At 35.2% G+C, this 16,601-nt stretch overlaps 1 protein-coding gene across 1 annotated transcript in view; it reads left to right on the forward strand.

Annotated features, from left to right (window-relative positions):
* The first annotated feature begins 1,631 nt into the window (after positions 1–1,631).
* The window catches only part of CPB2 (carboxypeptidase B2), a 39,924-nt gene continuing 24,954 nt past the window's right edge, over positions 1,632–16,601 (forward strand). Inside the window, exons 1-4 of the mRNA XM_039839481.1 lie at positions 1,632–1,798; positions 12,150–12,225; positions 13,662–13,786; positions 15,253–15,361. Coding sequence (XP_039695415.1) covers positions 1,725–1,798; positions 12,150–12,225; positions 13,662–13,786; positions 15,253–15,361 — 384 coding nt within the window. The 5' untranslated portion in view covers positions 1,632–1,724. The remainder of the gene's footprint in view (positions 1,799–12,149; positions 12,226–13,661; positions 13,787–15,252; positions 15,362–16,601) is intronic.

A 16,601-nucleotide genomic window follows, 5' to 3' on the forward strand; every position in this document is an offset into this window, starting at 1 on the left:
GGTAGTTACAAAATCATTATAGAGTATAGAATGGAAAATATAGTCAGTATTGTAATAACTATGTATGGAATCAGATGGGTACTAGATATATTGAGATGACGACTTCATAAATTATATAATTGTCTAATCACTGTGCTGTACACCTCAAATTAATATAATATTGTATGTCAACTATAATTAAAAAATAATAAGATAATTTTTTAAAAGGTAGTTTCAGTGGAGGATACCTTGCTCCATTAAATATGTTTCCATAACTTTGAAATCTCAAAACTTTTCAAGTCCATCATGGGGGGTTTAATTTATTTAGCAAATTTGCCTGCCCTGAATCAAGAACATTCAAATGCATTTGTCAGTAGGAATGGACGAAGGGTACCAGAGCTCATTCCACTTACAGAGAGTAGATATGGCCTTGTACCAGACAAAAATGTTATATGATGCTACCTTCAGAATGACATGTGGTGGGTTGTTTCATGCCAGTCTCAGCCTATCAATAACCAATGTTGTGGCTGTGGCTAGACTAGCCCTTGTGGTTTTTATTATGATTGTAAGACACCTTTATAGCAATAATCACCAGGAAACTTTGAAAAGATACAAGTTTAATAACAGGAACTGAAAATTACACAGCACACCTGGGGCCACACAGTGAGGTCACGAGAGAGAAAAGAGAGAGAGAGAAAGAGAGAGACAGAGAGAGACAGAGAGTGACAGAGAGAGAGACAGAGAGAGACAGAATCGCCAGCCCAAGGAACTGGGCCTTAGGTTCTGCTTTTATCTGGGTTGAGGATGGGGGCATAGGGTTTCTCAGTCTCACCCTTTATTGGTGAATTTAAAACAAGAGCAGAGATTTGAAACACAGGAAAAGAGAAAACGAGCAGCACAAATGGTCAGTTATTAAAATCAACCAAGATCTCTAGAACAAAAGAGCCTTAGTAAGCGGCTTAGGTCTTTTCCTAGTCCTGTGGCTAGCAAGGTGTGTATTTCAGATAGCTGTCTTTGAAGTGGATGACTCAGCAATCAAATCTTAAATCAGGCACTTGCATTACAAAAAAGAAAAAAAAGGTCAGGGCTTACACCACATGGGCTTTGATTTAGATAATAAATATTATAGTGGGCTTCCCTAAATATACATAATTTAAAGTAATCTGATTTCTTTACTGGTCCAAAGAGCTCCCAATAGGATAGTATTCTTATCCTTTAGGGATGGATCCATTATTCCATATGGACAAAAAAAATTTTTTTGAATGGAGATTCTGTAATCCTCCTTATAATTTCTCCTTCTCATCCTTGTATCAGCCACAGATTCGAGAAACTCACCTTCTACATCTTCATCTAAACTGTAAATGTTGAAAAAGACAGGCAAAGGGAGATGTTTTTAGTATTCCACTGGAGACCGCCCTCAGCATGGCTTATGATTCATTAGTCGATACTCTACTGCTATGGCTCTCCAACAAACTCAGTACATTCCTGCTATATTACTATCTTTTAATTCTTGGCCTCGTTTTCCTTACTAAGTTAAATATTTTCCAGATAGTCTAAACTAAGAACAACAACTCTCATCATACTTTCTTCTTGAGAGTGGAAATGAAAGCTAAGTTGATTAATTACAGAAATGAGAGGAAACATGTCATTAAATTTTAACCACTGTGTAAAGAAGGCTCTTGTGTAACAAGCTATCAGGGTCTTTCTCTTCAGATAATTTTGTTTTTCCACAGATCACTGTTGGGATGAAGTTTTATAGCTTTGGAGTCCTTGTAGCCACTATCCTCTTCTGTGAGCAGCATGCCTTCGCATTTCAAAGGTAACCTGGTAGAATCCTAGAGGGTGGTGGGCCATTTGTTTGCCTCACATGGAATCTGGTCAGTGCATTGGATTGGGGAGCAAATAGTAAAGTTTGAAGGTCAGCTTTTCCAGAATCATTCCATGTTTCTCTGACAAATAGTAGATTTCATTATAAGGATCACAGTAGATATAAGGTCTGTCTCTTTTCTTATCTCTTTTTAGTTTTATTACTGAGAGGATCATGGATGATATGTATATTCAGTGGCTGCGGAGAATAAAGAAACAGAAACTTTTATAAAAAATAATTATTTATACTCTAACACTTATAAAATAAATTAATTATAGATAATTTATTTTCTTCTTGTACATGGAACATAGGTAGGAAAAGAGGGTCAAGGTATCGAATAGGAGATTTTGATTGTACATGACACTATTCAGCATGGAACATAAAAGTAAGAATAGTTGTGTTATAAGAACAGCTATGTGAACATATCTAATTGTTATTTTGCTTAGTAGAGTGATTCCCTTAGGATTTTCTACTGTAAACCACTTAGAAGAACACAAATGAATATGCTCTAGCATACATAATACATGCTGAAAATAGTTCCTAGCTGTGTATAATATTATTATTGATTAGTTAGTCAATATTTAGGCTTTTTAAAATTTATATTGTTTCCTTTGGAATTATCTTTTTTTTTCCTTTGCTTTGCTTCTATGATCCTTTTCTTCTCCAATTATTTCTGATACAGAGTTCTCTCCCCAGGTTAGTGAGTGGCAAAGAGAGAAGGGACATATCAGGGGCAGGAAAAATTCTACCAGAAAAAATTTTCTGAGTCATAAAGAGCCATAGGACAGCACTTAAGATGATAGAGCTTGACCGCTGAGCCCGAAGCTGTGTTTGCACATCGCCACTGAACTAACTATAGTTGGTTGATTCTTTTTTGTTCATCATTATTGTCAAGTGTCCCTAATTTACCAATATTTCTCCTTCTAGGTTCTTGACCAGTTAAGCCATTTGCCACTGCTCATGAATCCGTGTATATTCTAACTTTTTATAACTTCTTATTCCACACAAAATGTATGATCAGATGTGCTGCCTGAAACTCTGCCTATTTGAGAATGTTTCTCTCATTGCTGTCTTTCTGAGCCACCCCTGAGTGAGTCTATAGTGCAGCTCCAGTCCACTTTTTATTTGTGCCTACACATAAAAAGCTGACTATCCATGTATCAAAATTCCTCTTTCTCTACTTGCGTTAGTTCTGATCCTTCCAAGAAGCAGACACCAAAATGGAATTATACATGCAAGAGATGTGTTGAGAAAAATGCTTGAGAGGCAGAAATGGGGAGGGGTCAAGAGAAGACTGAGAGAGCCCTGAGACTGTAATACAGGTTTCACCCCTGTGGAGGAGAAAAGGAGGGGAAAAAGGTGGAGAAGGGAAGGTCTTAGATTGCATTGCATTTCTAAGAAAGTTTTTGCAAAGCTGATAGACAGTCTTTGAGCCAATGCCATCTATCGAAAGAGTCTTTCATCTTTCAAGAATGAGCTTTTCTTAGTATTCTCACCATGGTCAGTTATTAGCTGAAAGCAGGCAGTTGGAAATATGACTTTCATATTAAACAGGGACAGATTTTAAGCACAGCAACTGGAGCCTTCCATCAATTACACACCTTGCAGTTGGAGATCTGAGAGGTACATTCTGATGACTACAACACTCTTTCATGAACTGTTCATAAGGGACCTTCGTATGTCATTATTAGTATATAGCTTAGTTTAGACAGAGTCATTGGTGCAATAGTAATGGATGACACATGGGTCTGGGGCACCTTCTTATGCACCTCACTGTGTCCCCTGGCCCTGCCTGTGGATGATCATAGATAAACCACTTTCATCTTATGATGGTCTACAGGAGGGCCTGCCTAACCTCATGACATGGTGAGTAGATATTCCCCATTGCCATGTAACAAATTACCACAAATTATTGACATAACACAATACAAATTTATCATCTTACATTGCTGTAGCTCAGAAATTAAAAATCGGTCTCACTGGGCTAAAATCAAGGTGTCAGCCATGGCTGTGTTCTTTTCTGGAGGCTCTATGGGAGAATCCATTTCTTTACTTCTTCCAGCTTCAGAGGACACTCTTACTCCTTAATTTATGGCCGCTTCCTCTATCTTCAAAGCCAGCAAAGGCAGGTCAAGTCCTTTTCACACTGAATCACTCTGACTTTTTCTTAGGTCAAATCTCCCTCCGTTTCCTTTTTCCACTTTTAAGCATCTTTGGGAAAATATTGAGATAATCTAACATAATATCCCACCTCAAAATCCTTAACCACATTGGCAAAGTCACTTTTGTTATGTAAGGTAACATTCAGTGGTTCTGGGGAATAAGACGTGGACATTATTTTGCCTACGACAGTGAGTATGACTGAGTCCAGCTCATAGTAGGTGAGGCTAGCCCCATGGCTACTTGTTGTCCCAGGGTCAGGCATTCCATTCTATTAGGGCCCAGTAGCAGCCAGGAACTTTTTCTCAAAAGTGTATGAGTCTCCATTGCAGATTCCATGGCCTTGCTCTAGGTGACTACTTGGTGATTCTCCTATCACATGCCAAAACTTCCAAACAGTATCTTTTTCTACTACAGATGCCTCTAATCCCATATGGTATACCAGGCTGCTTGGCCCAAGTGTCAGGGCTTTTGCACTACATCCTGAACATTTCTGCTCTGGTTCTCTCACAAAATGCTAGTTTTTCATGTCATCTAATATATAAGTTGAAGCAGTATTTCCAAGAGAGGCTATCATATTCTAAGAGACTTACAAGGAATTGTGCTCCCTTCTTCAGCAAGGGTGGTCGAGATGTAATAATTTGTCTTTTATTTGAGAGGAGATTTCTCAACCTATCCAAGACCACTAGACCCTTAAAATTTTCCTAGTGTGGCAGGCCCTAAATCTTTGCGGTATTTATCTCCCACTCTTGGGAGTACGTGTGTGTTACTGGAACCTCCAACGCACTTGCACTTCTTGCTTATTTTACCCAAGATTCATATGATGTCATTGATATAGTGGACTGAAGTATCCATACAGGCTACTTCTCTTTATGTTATTACAGTTAGTGAACAAGTTAATTTAAATTGAAGCAAGACTATAGATATACATTGGTGTCTGTCCCAAGTAGATGTGAACTGTTTCTGACACATTTTTTTATGATCGATATGGCCAGCTCAGCAGCTGAATACCACATACCTGAGGTATTTCCTAGCAAAGATACCACATTGAGTCCTACCTACTTGGTTGAGTTTGATTGTTCACTGTCATTTTCTAGGATCTGTCTGGTTTTTGTGGGATCCAGACAAGTGAATTGAAAGTGGATTAGATGGGAACCACTATCACTGCATCTTTAAGTCTTTAAAAGTGATACTCATATCTGCCATTTCCCCCAGATACATTTTTTTTTTTAATTCCACTATCTTGGCTAGCAGATGAACAGTTTCACCGATAGCTTTTTCTGCTATAATAGATCTTATTTTATAGTCAAAGAACCAATATGAAGGTTCTGCCAACTACCAAATATGTTCAATTCAAGTATACATTTGGCAACCATAGACATGATCATGGGGGGATCCAGGGACCAAAGTGTGTGTACTATGAGCTAAACTTACTTACATTAGGACTCCAGATCTCCAGGTTTCAATGTCAACTTAGATGCAGCATCCCAAAGACCTAATATGTGGGGTTCCCTGAGTAAGTTGTCATAGGTCCCTTTTGGAACCAACTGAGGAAGTCATGATCATACCGCCTTTCTACACTGTTGCAGGATCTTTCTTAGTAGGCACTTGATTCTTCCTTCAGGCAAGAAATTCTGGTTCTAAGAACTGGCCCAGATGTGAAAACTGGACAATGGATTGTGATTTTTGATTAGGATATCTGTCCTTAGCCTCTCTCACACATTCTTGATTTATTTTGATGATAGAGATTGAGCAATATCATTGTTGGCTGCCCATCTCTCTTGCCCCTAAGAACTCTGTGTTCTTTTTAACTCTATAGCATTTGAATGTCATGTTTCTCTGGCTGCCACTCTGACCTTGCTGCTCATTACAATATTTGTACCCAACTTGTTAACATGTGGTTAAGCACTGCCAGTTGGCTTCTATTGTATAGCAATCTTGTCACCCCAATTGCTGCTGGAAAATTCAGTTCTCTAATGTCATCTCCTACTCCTACTGTCAGCCATCAGAGTCTACTCCCACTTCCCCACCCAGCCTCCAAACCAATAGCTAGGATTAAGTCATGACATTATCTGGCTGTGGAAGTGCTGAATATATTAATAAAAGAAAGAGACTATATCCCTAAAGGGGTACACTCACTCATAATACAGGACTTAATGTTAAATCTTTGAGAGGTGGTGCCAACTGCTGCCAGGATGGTTTTTGGAAGCTTAGAGAAAACAATGGCCTGTACTAAGTCAACTAGAAATGTCAGAACTCTTGTGGCAGATGGTGAAAAAAAAAGAAGATTAAAAAAAAGACATACTTTTTATTGAAAATACTATGAAAAGCTAGAAAACCCACTGGGTAACTGCCTCACTGATGGGCTCAGAAGACGTTTGAAAACAATAAGTAATGTTCTAGTACAAGGGTCACAGCATCATGAGAAGCTCAGTAGTGGCTTTTTCACAGTCAGAGTAGCTTTTTAATAGTATTTTTTTTTTAAGTACAATAAGTATTTTTTTTTAATTTAAAAAGTAAATAATATAAAAAAGCATAAAATTAGGAGGGAAAACGCTGAAATTTCATCACTTTGAGAAAATGTCGTTAACATTTTAGTGATCGTCTTTTCATCTATTTCTCTCAACAATCTTATTTGCTTCTCCCTTCCCGTATCTGCCCAATCTTTCAATTGCCATTCTTCACCATCCAAATCAATGTTAATAATGTACTATGTATTCATTCATAATTTTCTCCTGCATTTAATATATATAATTTTCCTTTTTCTAATTTATTTTTATAAAAAATAGATAATATTTCATAAAGTTCTCCACTTGCTCTCTCCCATAATACATCATGTAAATCTCTCCCAAGTTAACAAAAATAAATCTAAATCATTCTTTAAAATGATTATAAAACATTATAGAATGTGGAGACAATATCAATATTCTATTACTGATAAGCATTCATATGGTTTCCTGTTATTGTTACTATGAATAATCCTGTAATACATACTCTTGAGCATATATCTTTAAGCACCAGTTGAATAGTTTATGCTAAAACTGTACTAGGATCCACATAGAATTTCCTAGTCTATTTTTTCTGTAAGTTACTCTTTCCCTCTTCTGATAACAAAATCTCTAAAGGCTTATTTCCAAAATTTGTAGTCTGTTAATCAGGATTTCCAAAATAAAACCATCTTCCATCCCGCTATCAAAATTATTTTTATAAATCACAAGTCAAATGATGTCACTTTCCTAACTCCTAATTGCCTACAAAATAAAGACCATATTTCTCAGCATGCATTCAAAACTTTCTCTAGAGAAAGTCTAACATAAGTTTCCAAGTTCATTTATGTTTACCTACTATTCTATCCTATACTTGGCAATAATGAACATCTTGCCATTTCCTCAACAGTGACCCTTTGTTTCCCATCATTGTGCCCATGTACACTCTTACTTACCCAATCATCTCTTTTATAAATCCTTTTCCAATAATGACAAGCAGAAGTTATTATAACCTCTTTTATGCTTCCAGAGCTCTTGGCACAGTCTTTTTTTTTTTTTTTAATTTCTTTGGAATATTTTTAAATTTGTAGAAAGTTGCAGAGATGTTACAGAGTTCCTGTACACCCAGTCTCCCCTAAGGTTAGCATGTCATAGTACCATGGTACATTTGTTAAAACTAAGGGAAAAAAATTAATATTAACCAAACTCCAAACTCCAGACTTTATTTAGATCTCACCGATTCTTCCACTAATATCCTTTTTCTGTTCCAGGATCCAATCTAGCATACAATATTGCATTTAGTAATCCTATTGCTGATATTCAATGTATTAAGTGTATTATTTTGAATAGATAGGCCAGCTTTTTGGTTTCAGGCAGGAGGTTCTTGTTTCTCCATCCCGACTGGAGGCAAAGTCTAAGATTAGTTTTAAATAAAGCAAAAGCAAAACATTTTCTTTCTTAATATTTATAAAATATTTATAATCATATTTTAATAGCAGTATTTGTCCAAAAATAAAAGAAAAACCATTTAAAGTTAAATAGGCCCCTTTCTGGCAAATGCCATCAATATAGCTTAATCTTAATTTAAATAAAATAATTACTTAGAGGTAAACTAGAAACTTGAGAATGCCTTTGCTGTTAACAGATTCCACATATATCTGCAATTCCTCACCTTACTGTTTTCATTCTCTCTTTACCCAAATCTTCCTCACTATCAAAAATGGATAAAGAGTTGCAAGTAAGAGAAAATTTATTAAGAAATTATTTCTATTAAGTGATATGTGAAAATAATGTTGATCCATGTTTATTCACATTAATCTATTACCTTGGTTTTGCAAGAATCATTAACCATTCCTCATGGCCTTAGCAAGCATTGCAAGGCAGAAAGAAATATGACAAAGCAAAGGTAAAAAAAAAAAAAATTAAACCAAGTGTTGACTTACAAAAAACTATTAATGTAATTCATCACATTCAGAGATTAAACCAGAAAACTTTGTGCTCTTCTCATAAAAATATGATGAAATCCACACTCATTCATGATAAAAACTCATATCACAGAGCAGAAGGAAACTTCTTGACCTGATAAAAGGCACCTACCAAAACACTACAACAAGTATTCTAATGGTAAAATGTTAGAAAGTTTTCCTTAAAAATTATGAATCATGCATTTTATTTCCACTTCTACTCAATACTGTATTGCAGGTCCTAGCCAATACAGTAAGGGGGGAGAACTCTATAAGCATTGAAATGAAAGAAGCAAAACTTAATATGTGCAGTTGTAATGATTACTTGCAAAGAAAAAAACCAAAAATATCCACATTAAAATGATCAAAATTACCAAAAAGAGCCAGATAAAAAATCAATATCTAAAAATCAATTTCATTTTTATATCCTAGCAAGAAAGAATTAGGAGATTGAATATTAAAAGTTGTCATGTACAAAAGAAAAAACAAATTTGCTAGAATAAATATAATAAAAATATGTAACACCTTAATGGATAAAAATTATAAAACTTTTTGAAGGCTATTTAAGAAGACCCAAACCAATAGACATATCTACTCTATTGACCGAGAAGACTTAGAATCATCAGGATGTCAGTTTTCTTCAAATTATTGATCTATAGATTCAATATAATTATAATCACAATCCAAAATTTTTCATGGAACATGACAAGCTGATTTTCAAAATGTGTATGGAAAAGCAGAGGACCAAACCAAGAAGATATTTTTTAAAAGAAATAGGTAAGGGAGAGGAGAAGCAGGAGCTTTTCCTATAGGGTGTTAAGATTTAATATAAAGCTACAGTCACAAAGATGAGTTGTTTAGGCACAAGGCTAAACAAGTAAATCAATGGAACATAATAGAGAGCCAAGAAAGAAACCACACTATATTAGTGAGGGTAATCCTTGATTATACTCTAATATCTAGTTCACCCTGAAGCAGTTTTACTTGCCACAACCAAGTTTTATTTCTTGTTTAGCTCACCAGTTGATGAAGGTCACAGGGCTCTCCCTGGTGCTCTCCTGCAACTTGGAGATCTGGGCTTCTTCCATTTTCCCACTCCATATCTCGGAGTTCTTTGCTTCTAGCCATAGGTTGAGAGGGAACATAAGCATGTGAAGACTCCCACTTGCTCTTAATTGTGGCATATTATTCACACACACATTCCCATTGTTGAGAACTCAGGCACCTGGTCTCAATGCAACCATTTAAAAGGCTGAGAAATGCAGTTTTTTTGTGTGCCCAAGAAGAGGAAATTGTGTGATGAACCAGCATTGTCTCTGCAAAAAAAGTATGAGACCTTATAAATAGCAGAATTGACATAGCTGATCCCTGAGGAAAGTATTAATGATTAAAAAGTAATGCTAAGAAGAACTCACTCTCTTCTTTACACTGCACTCAAACAAATAATTTCCAAATGGATTAAAAGCTTAAATGAACCTATAACCAAAATTACCCAGCAAAGCTATCATTTAGAATTGAAGGACAGATAAAAAGCTTCCCAGACAAGAAAAAGCTAAAGGAGTTTATCGCCACCAAGCTAGTATCAAAAATATGAATAATAAAATGGCAATAACTACATATCTAGCAACAATTACTTTAGATGTCAATGGATTAAATGCTCCAGTCAAAAGAAAGTGTGGCCGGATGGATAAGAAAACAAGACTTTCACATATACTGCCTACAAGAGACTCGCTTCAGATCAAAAGACACAAATAACCTGAAAGTAAAGGGATGAAAAAAGATGTTTCATGAAAATGGAAACAAACAAATAAAAAAGCAGATATAGCACTACTTACACCAGACGAAATAGACTTTAAAACAAAGGTTATAACAAGAGACACAGAAGGACTGAGTTATCCCATTTCTGGATATTTATCCGAAGAAACCCAAAACACTACTTTGAAGGGACATGTGAATTCATATGTTCATTGAAGCATTATTTACAATGGTCAAGATACAGTGGCTACCTGGGTGTCCATCGATAGATGAATGGATAGAGAAGAGGTGGTACATATATACAATGAAACATTACTTACCCATAAAAAAAATTAAAAGAATGAAATCTTGCCATCTGCAACAACATGGATAGACCTAAAGGGTATTGTGCTGAGTGGAGTAAGTCAGGCAGAGAAAGACAAATACCATATGATTTCACTTACATGTGGAATCTAAAGAACAAAACGAACAAAAAAAAAAAAACAAAACAGAAATACTCGTAGATACAGAGAATGTTTTGGAGGTTGCCAGATGGGAGCAGAGTTGGGAGGGTGGGTAAAAAAGGAAAAGGAATTAAGAAGTACAAATTGGTAGTTACAAATAGTCATGGGAATATAAAGGATAGTGTAAGGAATATAGTCAATAATATTGTAATAACTATGTATGGTGTCAGATGGGTACTAGATTTATCAGAGTACTAGATTTATATTGAAACTAATATAATATTGTATGCCAACTGTAATTAAAAATTAAATTATTTTTAAAAAAACTTTAAAAAGAAAAACAAAAGAAATATAAAAAAAAAAATCTTTATGACCCAGGACTGGGAAAGAGTTCTTAACACACACACAAAAGCACAAACCCAGTAGGAAATGATGAATAAAAATGCATCATTAAGAAAGAGAAAAGACAAACAAACTGGTGGAAGATATTTTCAGTACACATAACTGAAAAGAGTTAGTATCTAGCCTATAGAAAGAAATTATACTGGCCAACTGTCACACAAAAAAAAAAATCTAAGGGAAATAACTACACTTCATCAGTAAATCAAAAAAATTAAAATTAAAATCCAAAGAAGATTCCATTCCACAACCATTAGATTGAAAAAGTTAAAGTCAGATAGCATCAGTGTTAGCAAAGAGGAGGAGCTATAGGAAATCTTTTCCACTATGGGTGAGAATATAAATTGATACAAAAAGTTTGATAAATAATTTGACACTATCTCATGAAATTAAAATAGTGTATACTCTCAAGAAATAGCAATTCCACTTGCAGACAAATTCTTGCACACGTGAACTATGACAAAATACTTCAACACAAATGTAATCTTGAAAATACGATGTTAAGTGGAAAGATACTGAAGAAAGTATATAGTATACCATTTTGTAGGGTTAGATCAAGCAAATCTAAAGATATTTTAAGAATCCGCATGTACAAGAATCCATACATGTGTTATAGTCCATACTATAAAGAAAAGCAAGGGAATGAGCAAAGTCGAAATTTAGGGTAGTGGATACTGTTGGGGGTGTGGCAGAAGGGTATGGTGGGGAGCTTCGAGGACACCAATAAAGTTATATTTGTTTAGTGGGGTAATGGGTTCACAGGCATTCCTTTTATTATGTAATAAACTAATTTTAGCATAAATATTCCCTTATGCATCAATATTTAATTTTTAAAATACACACACGGAGAAAAAAGTAAGCACTCTGCAAGCTGACTCTCATTCAAGAGAGCTGTTTATTTTGCAATTGCTTAGGAGCAGAAAGAGTGAGTGGATGTTCTCTTTTTAACACTACACTTAGTCTTTAGCAAGATCCTCTTTCCTTTTAACATTTCGAGTTTGTTTCCTTTTTATAATTATCTCAAAGTCCCTCCCAGTATAATTTATCTCATTTTTACTTTTTATTTAACATCAAAATTCTGTTTTATTTTTTCCAGTGGCCAGGTTATATCTGCTCTTCCTAGAACCTCTAGGCAAGCTCAAATTCTGCAGAATCTCACTACGACATATGAGGTAATTTTTCCCTCATAGATGTTTATATTGGTTTCATTCTGTAGGAGTATAGTGTGCCATATTCTTTCCTATATGTTGTCTAACTTATCTATAGTTGGTATAAACCCCTCTTCTAATAGCCTTCTCCCCCTTCTCATATTTACATGATTTTACTTGTTCCCCAAATCGAAACTTCTTCATTTGTATTATTGTCTTTTTAGCAAATTGCATAATAGCATCTTGAGATTAAAAGTGTGTACTTACAAAGATGCTACAGTAACTGAGGTCCAAAAAGACTTCGGTTATAAAACAATGGTTTTTAATCAAGAAGTAAATATCAAAAATAAAAGTGAAAATTTATTAAAATTTTCATGCCTGGGACCCATCTCCCCAGAATGCCTAAGATGTAGATGTTAGACCATGATGCAGCTCTGACAACTGTGCAGAAAAGAAAATTATGCATTGAGAACCTCTAGACTACAGGGTGGTTCCAACGAAAGTTTGGCTGGACCAATGGTGAGCCCTTAAGCCAAAGTCACCTGTAAGAGGAAACTCATACCTAGCAGGAATGGATTTGTATTAATTCTCCCACAGTGCTCAATCACTGTGTGGCTACAGCCCTGGAGTAGCATGGCTTCAGCCAGGTGGATCAAGATGCGGAACAAGTGAGAAGATTAGTCAACCATGCTTTTCCCAACAGAATTGCTAAGTAGCGAATTTTCATAGCCACCACACCATGGAAAGAGGAAATACCACCAGAGGAAGCATCGGAGATTTAGAATTTAGTTCTTGGTCTACCATTTCCTAGGTGTGTGATTTTAGACAAGTTAGCTATTAACTTTAATTTCTTCATCCAAACAATAAAAATAATAACAGTTGTCCAGTCTATATCAAAGTGTTATTATAATGATCAAAGTAAATGAGTGTGAAAGTGCCTTGATAAAGTACAGTAATATAGAAAAATATATATAAATAATTTTTGAAGGCATTGCCCAAAGTCCATAATTAGATTAAAGAATAGGAACACTGACACAATAGTAATGTTAAAGATATGAAATTTTTAGTAAAGAAAATTAGCATTTAATTTATTTAGAAATTAGCATTTAACTTTCTGGACAAAATTTTATTTCCCTCCTAAACATCTGACATATACATCCAGTTTTACAGTTGAGCCATAAATATATTCATTCATTCACTCATCCATTCATTGTCTCGTCAAACATTTATTGAATACCTAGCATGTTCCATGTCCTTGTTAGCAACTGGGGTTGCAGAGAAGAATAAAACAAACTCCCTGAAAAAGAAATGTTTATAATGCCACTTGTGTGAATGAGGACCAGTGGCCAGGAAATATCTTTTTCATTTTTCTTATATACACATTTAATGGCTTTAGCTGCAGATAAGAATGATATGAAAAACCGTTTTTATTTTATCAATTTCCTCCCTTGAAACTGCAGATTGTCCTCTGGCAGCCAGTAACAGCTGAATTTATTGCAAAGAAAAAAGAAGTCCATTTTTTTGTGAATGCATCTGAATTAAGCAATGTGAAAGCCCATTTAAATGAAAGCAGAATTCCATTCAGGTAGGCATCATTGAATATTTATTAAATTGCTATTATAAACACCTATGATGCGTTTGACTAGCAGATGATATAATTGCTTCCTGGAAAAATAAACACTTACATTAAACATGACAATAAGAAAATCTCCAAAATGGACTGGAGATGAAACCCAAGTGGCTAACTCTGTGAGCTTGAGCAAATGGTTTAACTTCCCACGACCGCATTCCCTTGTCTCAAAATGATTTAGACTCAATGATCCATGGAGCCTCTTAAATTCCTCCTAATTCCTTCTTTCTTATAGTTCCTCCACTCTGTAGCCAGACTTGGGGAGCAAAATTGTCATTCACTTTAGTAGACTTTGTGGTATCTCTCAAAAAAGCAAGCTGGTGAATAGGATTTTGCTTCCTTCATCAGGTCAGTGAGCATTCTGGAATGTCTGGTCCTAGACTAAAAAGTCTAGGATTTCTGCTCAGAGTTCGTGGTCTCCTACTTTTGGAGTCTGCTGTCCGACATCTCCTCTCTGTATCCATTGCCCACATGTCAATGTCTTCCAGCTGCTCTAGCACTTCCTGAAGGCTAGGGTCTCTTCTGTGTATCATGGGTGACCTTTGAAGAATACGCTATGATAATTAATAATGTTATAGGTGTTTACCGCCTTCTAAGAACTATGCCGAACCTTTCTATACATTGTATCATTTACTCCTTATTTAACCCTGTGAGGTAAATACTCTCCTCATTGTACAGATGAAAAAGTTTTTCAAACTTACAAATGAATTTCTCAAAGTCAACCAGCTAGAACATGGTAGAAGTAGGAGTTGAACTCAGATCTTCCTGATGTCAAAGCCTTGGCTCTTATCTGTTGGCCTAAATAAAAGTAAAGAAACCTTTACTAAAATGGTAGCTTATTTTCAAATTGTTTATTCTGGGTAATTAAATGGCTTAATTCAGTTTTTGCCTAGTTAACTGTGTGGCACTTCTCAAGAGTCATCTTACTGATGACCTTCCTGTAATCTCCCTTTTCCTTCTATTTTTCTAGAGATATGATCATCTTTGGGTATGTAGAACTTCTGATATAGGTCAACAGTTGTCACAATGGAAAACAAAAAGAAAAGGCATTTTGCATCTCTTTGGCTCTTAACTGAAAAGAAAATAATACTATGTTACTCTGAATTGAAGAAAGTTGTTCACTAACCCACATGTTCACAGAAAAGACACTGATGAAGCACAACCAAGAAATGTTAATAACAGTGAGGAAAGGGTGAGATATTGGAGGCCCTGAAAATATACCATATAGGAGTCACTTTCCCATGTGGGTTTGTGAATTTCAGCTTACCACAATGTTAGGTGGTGTTTTCACCTGATGATCTTCTGCTTATTAGACTTCTTAATGATTTTACCCCCATGCTCACCTGTTGTGACTACAATGGGCCACATGGGAAAATCGAGGCTGTTTTGGAAACAAGTTTGCCCTCTGTTTCATCACCTAGTGTCTTGATGGAAGATGTGGAAGATCTTATACGACAGCAGACTTCCAATGACACAGTCATCCCCCGGGCCTCCTCCTCATACTATGAAAATTATCACTCACTAAATGAAGTAAGCCATTCCATTTCTCTCCAAAATTACTATTTTCATTTAACCAGCATTTCCATGGGAAATTATTAAAGTATCATAATTTGTGGAAGAGGGTAAAAAAAAAAATCACAATTAGGTTGATCGTATGGTGGTAATCCATCCTTTTGTAGATGGCGTTTTATTTGGTACACTGCCTCTAAGCAGGCTGTTTGTCCACAGCTAAGAGTATCTCTAATTGCTAGGAGTAACACTACCTGCCAAGGAACAGCAGGAAATAACAATAGGGCCTTTTTATTGAAACTGACACACAAAAAAATTAACGGTCCAATTAATCATGTCTCTTTGGAATATAACCCTAATTATACTCTTGCTGAATAATTGCCACATTATCTCACTGAATTAAAAAAATTTATTCACTTATATTTAGTATACTATAAATAAATCCATTTTATTCCCCTTAGGAGGAAACTATTAAACTAATAATAATAATAATAACAATAACAATAATAATGAGAAGAAAAATGTGTTTTAATCTTTAAAAAATCGATTTTTTTCTATCAGTACTTCTTAAAGTTCTAGTTTTCCTAGAAAGAACCTAAAGATGTCAATGTTCAGTTTACCTCACTAAGTTTTCATATAATATCGTAAGAGCTATTTCCCCATATTTATTAGTTGAAAGGATAGACTCCTTGGAGGATTTTCTTGTTTACATAGTATACTCAAAGGAATAAGAATTCCTTGGTATCTTTTATTCTTTCATAGGAGTACACTGCTATATTTTATCATCTTTGGCTAGGTGCCCAGAAACTATTAAGAATCATATCTATGTTTTTAAGACTTAACTAATAAAAATCAATTTTCTATTTTAATTTTCAAAAACCTCCATTCCTTTCTAGTTAATTAAACCAGAACTCAGTCTGCTTCTAGAATCAATTTGTCTGGTTGATTGATGGCATTCTTAAAATGCCATCTCCCTCTTTTATCTCTCATACCTTGTCTCTATCTATTCCACATAGACTATCTCCTTCCAGCATCCATTATCAGCCCTGCATAAGCAAACCTGATGTCCAGAATTGAGAGGTGAGGTAGGAATGGAGAAGATAAATATGTCAGTGCTGTGTTGAGTTTGGTGGGAAGAGGGGAATTACTTAAACAAGTATTTTTAATATTTTTAAAAATATATTTTAATTTTTGTTTTAAAAAGTTATTTTTTTCTTACCCTATTCCCAGGAAAGAATTGGAAACACAGTTTCCATCAGCT

Source organism: Pteropus medius, unplaced genomic scaffold (assembly GCF_902729225.1).
Source record: "Pteropus medius unplaced genomic scaffold, Ma_sr-lr_union100, whole genome shotgun sequence".
Taxonomy (NCBI): Eukaryota; Metazoa; Chordata; class Mammalia; order Chiroptera; family Pteropodidae; genus Pteropus; species Pteropus medius.